General features: G+C 42.9%; 1 protein-coding gene across 1 annotated transcript; it reads left to right on the top strand.

Moving 5' to 3' along the window:
* Nucleotides 1–1,330: 1,330 nt before the first annotated feature.
* Nucleotides 1,331–9,069, top strand: LOC139551300 (angiopoietin-related protein 4-like). Its single transcript, XM_071362797.1, has 7 exons — nt 1,331–1,974; nt 2,992–3,102; nt 3,190–3,280; nt 6,381–6,494; nt 6,755–6,850; nt 7,318–7,596; nt 7,738–9,069. The coding sequence occupies exons 1-7, from the start codon at nt 1,462–1,464 to the stop codon at nt 7,920–7,922; spliced, it is 1,389 nt and encodes a 462-aa protein (XP_071218898.1). The 5' UTR covers nt 1,331–1,461; the 3' UTR covers nt 7,923–9,069.
* The last annotated feature ends 3,159 nt before the right edge of the window (nt 9,070–12,228 follow it).

Raw genomic sequence — 12,228 nt, 5'->3', positions numbered from 1 at the left:
GTAGAAAAATACTGGCCACCAAACCCGCTCACAGGGTTGGTTAACTCGAGGTCCCTCGTGTCTCTATCAACCTAGGTAGAGCAGCCGTCAGTTAAGGCGAACCGTTCAATCTAGAATCCTTGGTGCATTCAGTTTAGAACACTGATGAGGGATGAATTCCCTGAGGTTTTGCTTTGATTGTGGTGTTTTATTTGTGTTGTTGAGATGTGGTGTGTCTGTATCTGCTCTGTCCTGTAGTTCATTTTTTGCTGTTTTATATTGTAAGTTGTTTGTCTCAATTGGTTCCCCTGAATATACACTGAACAAAATTTTTAAAAACACAACATGTAAAGTGTTAGTCCCATGAGCTGAAATAAAAAAATCCCAGAAATGTTCCATTTGCACAAATAGCTTCTCTCTTAAATGTTGGGCACAAATTTGTTTACATCCCGGTTAGTGAGCATTTCTCCTTTGCCAAGATAATCCATCTACCTGACATGTGTGGCATATCAAGAAGCTGATTAAACAGCATGATCCTTACACAGGTGCACCTTGTGCTGGGGACAAGAAAAGACCAGGAGTATTTCTGTCTGTAATAATGCCCTTTTGTGGGGGACAAACTCATTGTGATTAGCTGGGCCTGGCTGCTAAGTGGGTGGGCCTATGCCCTCCAAGGCTCACCCATGGCTGCACCAGTGCCCAGTCATGTGAAATCAATAGATCTGGGCCTAATAAATGTATTTAAATTCACTGATTTCCTTATATGAACTGTAACTCAGTAAAATCTGAAATTGTTGCATTTATATTTTTGTTCAGTACACATCTATTTTTAAATCAGCCTATATGGCTTTCCTATCTTGTTTGATGTGAACCACTTTCTTTGTTACATCATTATGTTCATCATGATGTGTTGACACAAAGTGAGTCAATCTATCCTTTGTCATTCAGCTGTCTGATTGTCAATTTAAGTGCACTGACAAGTCTGAACCCCTTTCTGGCTACTGAATGATAGAAACAGTATAGTGACAGTGGCTTTCTGTTTAACATCCTTATGATAATCCATACATCCTAATGTGTTTGCACAGAAAAAGCTGTCTTTATCATACAGCCGTGCATGGCAATGTGCAAGGGTTTGCCAGAAACCTCTTTCTTTACTGTATTCTAAGGGTACTGATGGAAACCAGCTTCATTGTTACATCATGTGCTCCCCTCCCAGTCCTCCTCTAGACATAAAGAGTGGGGGAGAAACCAGAGAGCAGATCTCCCCCCTCTGCTCGGCCAGCCAATCAGATCAGCCAGCTGGCTGGAGTTGAAGGGCTCTGAAAGTATAAAACCGAAGTGCTCTGCACAGAGAAGTAGGATCTTGAGATCTAGTAACCAACTGGAAAGGGAAGGGTGCACACTTTGCGTGCCTCTGCAAACCACCAGAGGATAAAACCAACCAAAGAAATTGAGTCAACAAACAAAGGAAAGCAAGCGACAATGAAGACAACACTAGTAACTGTGACTCTGTGCCTGGTCATTCTGATGGCCACCGGCAACCCCTTTGACAGGAGAGGAGGCTCGGCCACTGGCGGGAAGGAGAAAAGGGTGCAATATGCGGCGTGGGACGATGTGAACGTGATCGCCCACGGCCTGCTCCAGCTGGGTCAGGGGCTCAAGGAGCATGTGGACAAGACCAAGGGCCAGATGAGGGATATCACTGCCAAGCTGAAGGCCTTCAACGGTACCATGGCCGACCTGGGCAAGGAGGGTCAGAGGTTGCAGGCGGAGGGCGATGCACTGAATGCCCGGGCCCGGGGGCTGGAGGACAGGGAAGTCCAGGTGCTCAACGTGACGGCCGAGCTGAGGGAGAGGACAGAGGAGATGCAGCAGGAGAGGAAGAGGGTGGATGAGCGGATGAACAAGCTGGAGGAGAAGGTGGACGGCATGCTACAGGGAGAGGGGCTGCCCGACATGAATGCAGGCAACTACAGCGATGCCCGCATCATTCAGGTAAGGAGGGAATCCATGACTATTTGGTGATACTTTGTTTTTCTGTTTGAAAAAGCTATAATACAAATTGTGCATTTGATAGGAAAGAAACGCAAATGACCTGAGAGAAAGCTATTACTGACAAGACACAGACTAAGCTGATTTGCTGCACGTCTCCCACTTTTGTAAGCTTACTTCTCTGCAGTTGCCATTGTATCCAATCACTTCTGATTGCTTCAATTGTATGAAGGCATTACCAATTTTTTTTTACAGTAAACAGCCTGGCCTATTCATTCACTGTGCTACCATGACAAAACAACACAGCAAATATATGAATTGATTAACATCAAGTCATGCTTAATACAGTAGGTTACTAGTACTATACATCAGTCCTGCATAATAATTTGACAAATTGCCTATTCGCTACCACTACCCATCTTCAGAAAAACAAGTGGAGGGGGCCGTGTGATGCACTTTGATGGACAAGAACAGTTGGTCTGGGGTTATTTCCATTGACCCAAAGATATTCAGATTACAGTAAAGAAAGATTTCCAGCAAACCCTTGAGTCACTGGGACTGTATAGAAGGCACGCCAGCGGGTGTTACTATTGTGCTGAAGAGCTTGGACTACGTGCAGAGAACGCAAAATCTTGCCAGACAAAGGAGCTGCACGCCTAATTTTTAAACCGTGATATTTGGAACATGGTCCAATTTAGGAAAATGTCACGCTTGATTTTATAAATGGTTTACAGCTGCAATAGCACCTGAACTCGAAAGATAATTTCTTGTTCTGACCATTTTTGTGGGATGGAAAACCCCGCGTTATGTAACCAAATCACCCGGTTGGAAAATACAAATGCCAGCGTTGATTTTGGACATGTGCTCGGAAGGATATGAGTTCTGTTTTCTGGATATAGTCTAGTAGTTCAATGTCGGCTTTGTGGTGGGCTATATAAGTAACCTTATAAGTAACCTAGGCTACTTAAAATTAAGTCACAGGAGAAAGACTTACAGGGTACCTTTTCTTTTTTCTTTCAGTGGATGCTGGAAGCTCAGAATAAACGTATTGATGACCTGGTCAACAGAATCCGACTCCAGCAAGATAAACTTGACAAGCAGAACGTGCGCATCAGAACCCTGCAAAACCAGGTATGGAACAGTAAATTTTAACATTATCATGATTTATGCTATTGTTTTGTATGAATTATTTAAAGCTTTGTTTTCTTGCTCACTCAGATTCAGCTGACAAAAGAGAGACCAGCATTCAGGCGTAAACCAGAGGAGGCCGTTCACAATGGTAGCATTGAGCAGCGCGACTCACCCATCGGTAAGTAAAACCAAGCTTCGTGTTGACTCAATTTACTTTTAAGACACCCAGACAAAGACTGACCTCCCGTTCCATGCCATCTGCTTAGGGACAGTAAGATGCTTAAACCGTCAACTTTAACTGGAGTTGTCCCTACATTACGTGAAGTATAGGCCTATTAACTTTAATCATCAGATTATTGTATGCGCGCATTTTACTGCCAAAAACTCACGATAAATTATGCACAGGTGATTGCGATTCCATCAGACAAGTAATCAATCTGATGAATCCCAGTCGGGGCGTGTTTTTTCACAAGTTTCCAGTTGTCTTGAACGCACTGAAGACAGAATTCGGAGATGTCTGATTTCCCAGTTGTTTTGAACGCGACATTAGGGACTTTTTTTCCAGTAAATTCAACCAAAATATTTGATGTGATAACGTTGAAACAATGTGGGAAACTGATTGGATTTGCAAAAAGTCATCAACATAAGGACATTTTGTATTTTTGTCACCCAACTTTTAACCTAAATCCAATGACATTGTGACATTATTTGGTTGAATTCATGTTAGTTGACAACTCAAATTAACTGACATCTGTGCCCATTGGGTGTTTTCATTGGGTTCACAGAAAATAGCATGTATTCACAGTATAAAGAAAAATATCACATCAGGAAGTGTACATTACATTAGGCTACACCCTGTCTTACTCAATACTGCAGTACAGTAATTGTGAAGGTGATCATGATCTCCTCTACCTACAGTACACCTACGTCAGGCATCTGTTCCCATCTGAAATGTACTACAGTGGCCTACTCATCATGTGGGCTTTCATCAGGGCGGTACAGAGTTGGATCATGGTTTCTGGCAATGGAACAAGGATTGGGGCTAAGAGGGGTGGTCCTCAGAGGGGTGGTCACAAAAAATGCAGCATGAAGGGATATGAATGAATCAATATGACTATACAGGACATTAGATTAGTTATATATCCCTCTGAATGTGACCTACGCAAACCATGTTACTTTATGGGTGTTGGTCAGATATGTGATTGACCGACTCAAGAGTTGATTGAAAAAGAAAGTACCAATGTTATACCATTTAAACATAATGCCTGTTAAAACAAGTAATGTATCGCTCTCTCAATCACAAGCAACATCATTCGTGGTTATATAAAAATATTTCCCACTGTCTGATAGCCACTAAAGGAAGTAGTTGAAAAGTGATCCTGGAGATGCAGTCGCTCAGCAGAACACAATGAGTCCACTCACAGCAAGTTCGGACAGCAGGATTTTAGGAATGTTATAAAAGAAACAAGTCCTCTGGCTGGACTTCAATTGCGGGAGAGTTCAGCAGTCTCGGACAGTGTTATCTCAGGGTCACAATAGACCCCGATCACCGAGGGATTACAAATCTGACGGAGCTCGGGGAGGGGAAGTGGGGAATTTCCAAATCTAGTATGCTATGTTCTTCAGATTAGGTTCTCTGGGCCAGAGACAGAAAAAAGTCCTAAAAGAAAATGGAGGTGGTCTAACTTCGTCTGGTGAACTTTGCACACACATCCTTTGTTGTTTTGATGACACTGACTGCCTTGCTCCATCCTTCCAGCTCTCCACTTTGTACTCCTTCCCATAAAACAAATAATCGCACATCCCTCAGGAATGTCCAACCGTTCCCCCAGATCTGTCAGAGAAGACAGCTGTCCACCTTCTCCCCTCCATCGCTCCTCCAGCTCCCCATCCTCGTAGACCCCCGCCTCTTCAGGCGTAGATGAATGGAAGTGTGCCAAAGTTGAGGAGAACCCCCTGACCGCAAGTCAAATCACAACTACCCGTCGCTAATCAATAGAGCTCATGTCTCGCCTAGAAGGGTCATTCCAGAAGAGTGATGTGTTGCGGTCCCGTGGTCGGCGCTCATGTTTGTACTTGAAAACAAATATCAACCAAGTCAAACCAATATTGATTGATTGGTCCCAATTAAATCTTGAATCATAGTTTAGGCGATTGGTGCAGACAAAGAGCATCATAGCTGATAAACATATGCAGTATCTCTCAAGTCAGCATCATATAAACGTGAACTATTTTCTGGAAAACACTAAGGTTGTGCTGTGCACCAACTCATGCCTTATCAGGCACATTACATCCAATGGGCCCCCCAGGCCTTTTGTTAACTGTCTCTATCCCATAATAGCGACAGCATGCTCCTAGCACTCTCTGAGCATTCCCTTTGCATGCAGTGGCCATGCATTTCTATGTCACTGACTGGCTGCTGTGCATGTGAGGGAGGTGTGACAAACAGGAGAGGAGGGGGAGACTGAGGACAGAAGGGGGTAGAGGAATGCGAGTTGCAAGGCAGCTGAGGTGGAAGTTTGCTTGGGAACTGGGAGAAAGGTCATGTTTACTACTAAGCAAGGAGCTTAGTAGTAAACATGAGGCAGTTCGGACTAGGGCACAACACATTAACGCTTTCTGTGTTAGGGTATCCAACTATTGATAAACCCACTTCACGATAAGGCCCCTTCTTATTCGCAAGCATTCATAGACCCAGAGAGCTACAATGGAGAAGTCAATGATCGGGATCCCAGCAGTGGAGGCTGGTGGGAGGACCTATAGGAGTAGGGGCTCATTGTAATGGTTGAAATGGAGTAAATGAAACCGTATGGAAGCTACATGTTTGATTCCAATGACGGCCTACATGTGTATGCCGTCATTGTAAATAAGAATGTGTTCCTAACTGACTTGCCTAGTTGCCTACCAAAATAAAAAATGTTTGCCTCCGTTCCTTTAACTCCATTTCAGCCAATAACAATGCGCCCGTCCTCTTTAAGCTCCTCCGCTGGATCCCAGATAGGGAAACCAGATGGGTCCTGATTCCTGAAACTCTGACCTAGTTATTAAGTGAAAGGTAGACATGTTCTCCAATAATGTCCCTACAAGTGTCAAGTCTCTCAGTAGAAAACAGTGCCAAGAGTTTTTATTTTCTAGTTGAATTAATCATAAAGAATGTATTTTTATGTTTATTTCTATTTGTTCCAGTGTAGAGGACGTGCACTGATACTGACTATTTGAGATACGGTGTGGACAAACTGTTTGTGAACCATGTTGTATTTTTGTCTTTGTTCTTTCAGAGATGGCCTCCGATTGCCATGAGCTGTTCCTGAAAGGTGAGACGGCCAGCGGCGTGTACACCATTCAGCCATTAAACTACCAATCCTTTGAAGTCTGCTGCGAAATGACAGCTGGTAAGTGGAGTTAGCCAGGGTTATACCCTTGTGTTCTATTTACAGGGCTTAACTAGCAATTGTTAACTAGTCCAACAACCAATCTTTATCTTCAGGCAAAAGGATAGCTCAGAAGCCCCTATAGGGACAAGTCACCGTATAAGGTTTCCCTATAGCTTAGTTTTTAAACACATTGTATGACTACATGTATGACAATTGGCTGTAGTAAATTGCTCATGGTCAAGACTAATCCAACTACTCTTCCTCTTTCCTCTCTACAGAAGGTGGCTGGACTGTGATCCAGAGGCGCCAGAATGGCTCAGTTGACTTTGACCAGCTATGGCTGGCCTACCAGAGCGGCTTTGGCAGTCTGAATGGTAAATAAATCCTCTTATCATCTCCCTCACTAAATTCCACTGGCGCTAGCTAGCGAGGTTACGCCGAGGTTCGGACAGTACCACCTGTAGCCACAGCATAGAACAGTACAGCGCAGCGCTCTTGACCCGAAAACCTCCCAGTTCAGTTTGATTAACAAGTATTGATACTAACACTTATACAGGATTGTAGATGTCAAGATCGAGGGATCAGGTGGATCTTGATATGGCAGGTTTGGCACAAACAACCATCTAATCTGCAGCTTTAATGACACTGGTGGCTTTAGGTGCCCGAAGTGACCAAATCACATGTTCTATTCCATTAAGTGATTACCGGCCTCGTTACGATCAGATCTTTTAAATGAACGAAGACACTGAGATAGCTGGACACATGTATGCAGACTTTGCACACGCTGCCACAGCCACTGATTAGGTCTGAACCCTTTTTTTTTTAATCTCTCTCTCACTAGGTGAGTTCTGGCTTGGTCTTGAGAAGATGCACGCCGTGGCCAAAGACACGGACTACACCCTCAAGGTCAAGTTTTCCGACTGGATGGACGATTCTGAGACGGTCCAGTACCCCATCCGTCTGGGCGGGGAGGAGAGCCACTACGCGCTCCACATCCAGGAGACCTCCATCGGCAACCTAGAGAGCTCCCTGGCCACCGAAGCCTCCGGCCTGCCCTTCTCCACCCGCGACCAAGACAATGACCAGAAGAACGACACCAACTGCGCCAAACACCTCTCTGGTACGTCGCCTCTTTATCCAAGTTCAAAGTAACCTTTTGTCCGAATTTGATCTTGAGGTCTTAAGATGTATCTCTCAATAACTCAAATTGGGAATGTAGCACCAATGCCAATCTAACCAGATGTTTGCTCTCTTTCTCCAGGTGGCTGGTGGTTCAGCAACTGCGGACGCTCCAACCTGAACGGCCGCTACTTCATGAGCCCTCCTCCCAAGCAGAGGCATCAGAGGAAGCAGGGGGTCTTCTGGAAGACCTGGCGTGGCCGATACTATCCCCTGAAGACCACCGTCATGATGATCGCACCCATCGCCATCGAGAACAAGTCGTAGAGGAGAGACACAGCAGTCTTCCAACTTTTCTCTTCTTAAATTGAAACACCGTCAGAGGTGGTTGGCCGACGAGTTAGGTTAGCTACCTGCTCATCCCAGGCCTCACCCACTGAGACTTCCAACGGAGCCAAGGCCATCATAAAAGCCAAACGAACTCATAGTTGAATGGGATCCATGTTTCCAAAGCTTTGTTTTTCGAAAGTCTTCAAGTCTCTCGGCCAGAGACGCAACCGACCAATGCAGAAATGTCTGTTTTAAGAAGTGAAGAAGTACACGTGCATCAGCCTTAGTAGAAATTAATGGAACAGAATGAGGCGAGTTCCAACATGTGTTCTCTGTTCCAAGAAACTACGCATTTTCTACATGTGGAGACCCATCTGACAGATGTTTTTAAATGCAAGAGCTCTCCCAGATGTTGAGCAGTGACATCTAGCTAGAATACAGTATTGTCAGCATGAACACTGCCCTCCACTACAGTTGTACAAGTGGGGCAACTGTGGAGTTTATTAATCCGATTGTATGGACCAAATGGTGACTGAAACAATTCGTTGTTTTCCACATGAACGTAATGGCATTAGCTATTCAAAGGCATTATGTAAATTAAATAATCAATGTAAACTAGAATTACAGTATGTAATGAGACAAAGTATTTTTCAACAATGGTGGTTTCTTTGTCTACATTTCCCTGTTTCTCTATGGAGCAAACACAATTCCAGCCTTTTGTACAAAGTCACTTTTTTTTATTATTTTTTTTCCTGCAGTTTTATTTTGAATCAAAGTAAGCTCCTGCTCCACTGTTGTGTTCTCGTGGAGATGTTTTATTCCTCAGTCATATTGACTGCATTTTAAATGACCAGAGTCATTTCTTTCTGTATGATGAATGAATATTGACTGTCTCTTCAGAACCTTTACTGCAACCTGTTGTAACATTCTCTAGTGTTCTTGTCGATGACTTTTAGTTTTTTCCCTTTATTTAAAAGCTTTAAAGAATCTTTATATATTTCTGGTATTGTCTGTTTGTAATTTATATAGTCTATTTTATGTTTTTCAGTTGTTTAAAAAAAAAAAAAAAAAAAAAAATATGTTTAAAGAGAAAATAAACTGATTTTTGGCTTCAACCAGCCAATAAAAATGATTTAAAGAATAATACTTTGTCTGATCTTTGATCAAACACACTGATGCAGCTGTAAATACAAAACCAGAAGTGAGCCAATGGTCAGAATGAAGTAACATGTCAGAGAACTCAAAAACATTCAAATGAACATCTGTAGCCAACACAGAAACAGTCAAATGAATATGGTAGCCAACTTGACAACTAGTCAAATGAACATTGTAGCCCAGGGGTTTTCAAACTTTTCTTGCCCAGGGACCTCAACATATGTTAGCAAAAAAAAAAAAGTAACGTCTTGGCTTATCATCAGGTGAATGATAATGGCAAGTAGAAGTAAAACATTTTGAAATGAATAGACACTTTTCTAGTAAAATTTTTTAAATGAAAACTATCTTGGCATGGGAGAGATTTTACTGTTGTAAAGCACATTTTCTGCAATTCTACACATTTCCACTGAGCTGAGAGAAAATGTTGCAGTTCTAAAGCCGATTTCCTGCAATTTATGCATTTTGCCATGGCTAACGCTGTGCGCCTGTGCTCAAACATATCAAAATCAATGGGCATATGCCCTAAATGCTCGATTCTCCCTTTTAATTTATTGTTCTCAAAGTATAATTTTTTTTAAATATGTATAGTTCAATATCTTTATTGCATGCTTTCTATCTGGTTTTGGTCGTTTAAGTTGATACTGAAATAGTTTTTCCATCCTGAAAATTACCACAGACTGCCCACCTAAGACTTTTCTATAAAGAAAAAAAACCAGTAATCAGCTCCAATGATTGCAAGTTCCTCCATATTAAGGGATTTCGAGATGTTGGCAATGACGCCCTTTAAATGGGCTCCCGAGTGGTGCAGTGGTAGAGGTGTCACTACAGACCCTGGTTTGATCCCAGGCTGTGTCACAACTGGCCGTGATCGGGAGTCCCATAGGGCGCCGCACAATTGGCCCATCGTCGTTAGGGGAGGGTTTGGCCGGGGTAGGCCGTCAATAATAATGTGTTCTTATCTGACTTGCCTAGTTAAATAAAGGTTAAATAAATAAAAAATCTAGTCGGATGAACAGGAACAGCTAGCGTGCTAAACTGTTCCTTTAGACTTCCAATTGTGCCAATGCTAGTTAAACAACCTCTAACTTCCTTCCTAAATGGCATCCACAATGGTATTCTGCTGTAGCTAGCGAAATTCATAAAAATGATCATTTTTTCACATAAATTCCCCAAAATATTTCCCCCAAAGAAATAAGTAAGATCGCGGACCTGCTGCAGTACCTCCGCAGACTAGGGTAGCCAACTCGAAAACAGTCAAATGAACATAGTCTTAAACTTCCATCCAACACAGATGGTAGGTCAGCATGAGATACTTGATTGGAAAATGGATAAGCAGACTAGCTAACTAATCCATCCCATTCACACACAGAGGGTTAATCAGATCCTGGCATACTGCCTGGCTAACAGGTGATAGAGGAATGTCCTGGCTGTGCTTAAGCTTGCCTTGCACTGCGCCCCACAGCCAAGAGACAGGCCCTAACTCTACTAGCTGCGTCCCCCATCTCTACTAGCAATGGTTCCCAATGTGAAGATTCCCCACAAACAAACTACAGAGATAAACGTGTCATAGTGCTGAACAGGGACGGGCTGCTGTGTCAAGGTATGTTTGCTTTTACAAAGTAAGGCTGAGTAAGGGTTCCTCCAATTAGCGGTATTGACTGAAATTGAGCTGATACAGAGCTGAGTTCAAACGTGCTTATTATCAAATCAATGTGGTATTTTTTTGCCTCAATTTCTATTATTTATTTGCATGTTACCGGGCTTGATAATATTGCATTTTATCACGACTGCAGTCCTGAAGCCATTCCATCATCGTAAAAGTAGTGAGAGCACACGCCCTGGCTCTTGGCTTGCAATTCACATTTTTCCACCACAGTGAGGAAACATAATATTTCCCCAATTTGCCTTACATTGCAGCCACTCATAAAATCTGGATGGAATACCTGAGGGAAAGCAAACAACTTTCCCTAGGTTGAGACAGAGACACGTTTTAACAATATCAGTGCATAGTGTCTTAGAAGCACCATGCACGTGGACCTCTTGTATTCCCCAGAATTAACAGCTAAGTCATCTTAAAACAAGCTAGGTCCAGTGGCTTCCTTCCGTCAACTTCAATGTCTCACACCTCTGATAAATCTGGTCAGGTGTCAGGCTTACTGCTAATGTGCTTTCTAACACCTTCAGAGAGAGAGTGAGTGACAGGAAGGGACATCCAATGCCCAATGTCCCGCTGTTTGTGATTGACCTCTATCAAATTCTAGCTCAGTGGAGTTTTCCTTACTCAATCTTGTTCTGAGGGCAGTTCTGCCTCGAGGGCAGAACAAATGGCATTCTGCCTGGGTGCCGATGTGATTCTAGCCAATTGGTCATTTTCTTGCTGTGACAATCAGGCTATTATTCTGACTTTCAAGGGTCAAAATTCACTTTCCGGTAGGGATCATGCATACATGGAAAATAAACTATTGAGATGCATTTTTCATAGAGGATGGCAAATCAAATATGTTGTCGTTTTCATCAATAATAATAGCCAACGGGTAAACCGTTACTTTGATTATCCATTTGCAATAAATAAATAAATAAATTCGACTTCACTCATAAAGGGTGAGGTCCTATTTCTAGCTGCATTTGAACGTCTCACCCTCTGAAACGGGTTCTCAAAATGGCTACCAAAGCTTCGTGCGGTGGTCCACATGGACAGCAGAGTCTACTCAGTAACATCAAGGCATCTGCAGCGTCAATCACTTTCAAGCACTCTTGCTCCCAGCAAGCTCATCTATAAAACACAAGCGTAGATCCCTGGTGGCCATGGCAACTGTCCCCCTCCCAAAGGGAAGGTGGATGCATGAGTACTCAATGATTACAAAGGTGCTTACTGTTCCAAAGGGAGAAGAGATGTCTTTCCCGCTCTGCAACAAACTAGGAGGGTCAAATAGGAAAATACCTGTTCACATGGAAAGATGAATAGCCCAGAGATGGAGTGTAGTTTCACTGTGTTTAAGATATCTATCACATTGTAGTTGACCATGACACTCAGCTTGTTATCATGTACAATATGAGACATTGAAGCATGTTTATATATCTATCTATCCATCCATCCATCTATCTTTGTTCATGTTCTTCTGTGATAAATGAAATAACAACAAAGAGC

This window comes from Salvelinus alpinus, chromosome 23, assembly GCF_045679555.1.
Source record: "Salvelinus alpinus chromosome 23, SLU_Salpinus.1, whole genome shotgun sequence".
NCBI lineage: Eukaryota > Metazoa > Chordata > Actinopteri > Salmoniformes > Salmonidae > Salvelinus > Salvelinus alpinus.
Note: the sequence above shows the minus strand (reverse complement) of the source record. Positions and strands in the feature narration are given on the sequence as shown.

Excerpts from the sequence above, each read along its gene's own strand:
- LOC139551300 (XM_071362797.1), top strand. The coding sequence starts at position 1,462 with ATGAAGACAACACTAGTAACTGTGACTCTGTGCCTGGTCATTCTGATG. Across the intron at positions 3,281-6,380 it reads GCAGCGCGACTCACCCATCG|AGATGGCCTCCGATTGCCAT; the intron begins GTAAGTAAAACC and ends TTGTTCTTTCAG. Across the intron at positions 7,597-7,737 it reads CTGCGCCAAACACCTCTCTG|GTGGCTGGTGGTTCAGCAAC; the intron begins GTACGTCGCCTC and ends CTCTTTCTCCAG.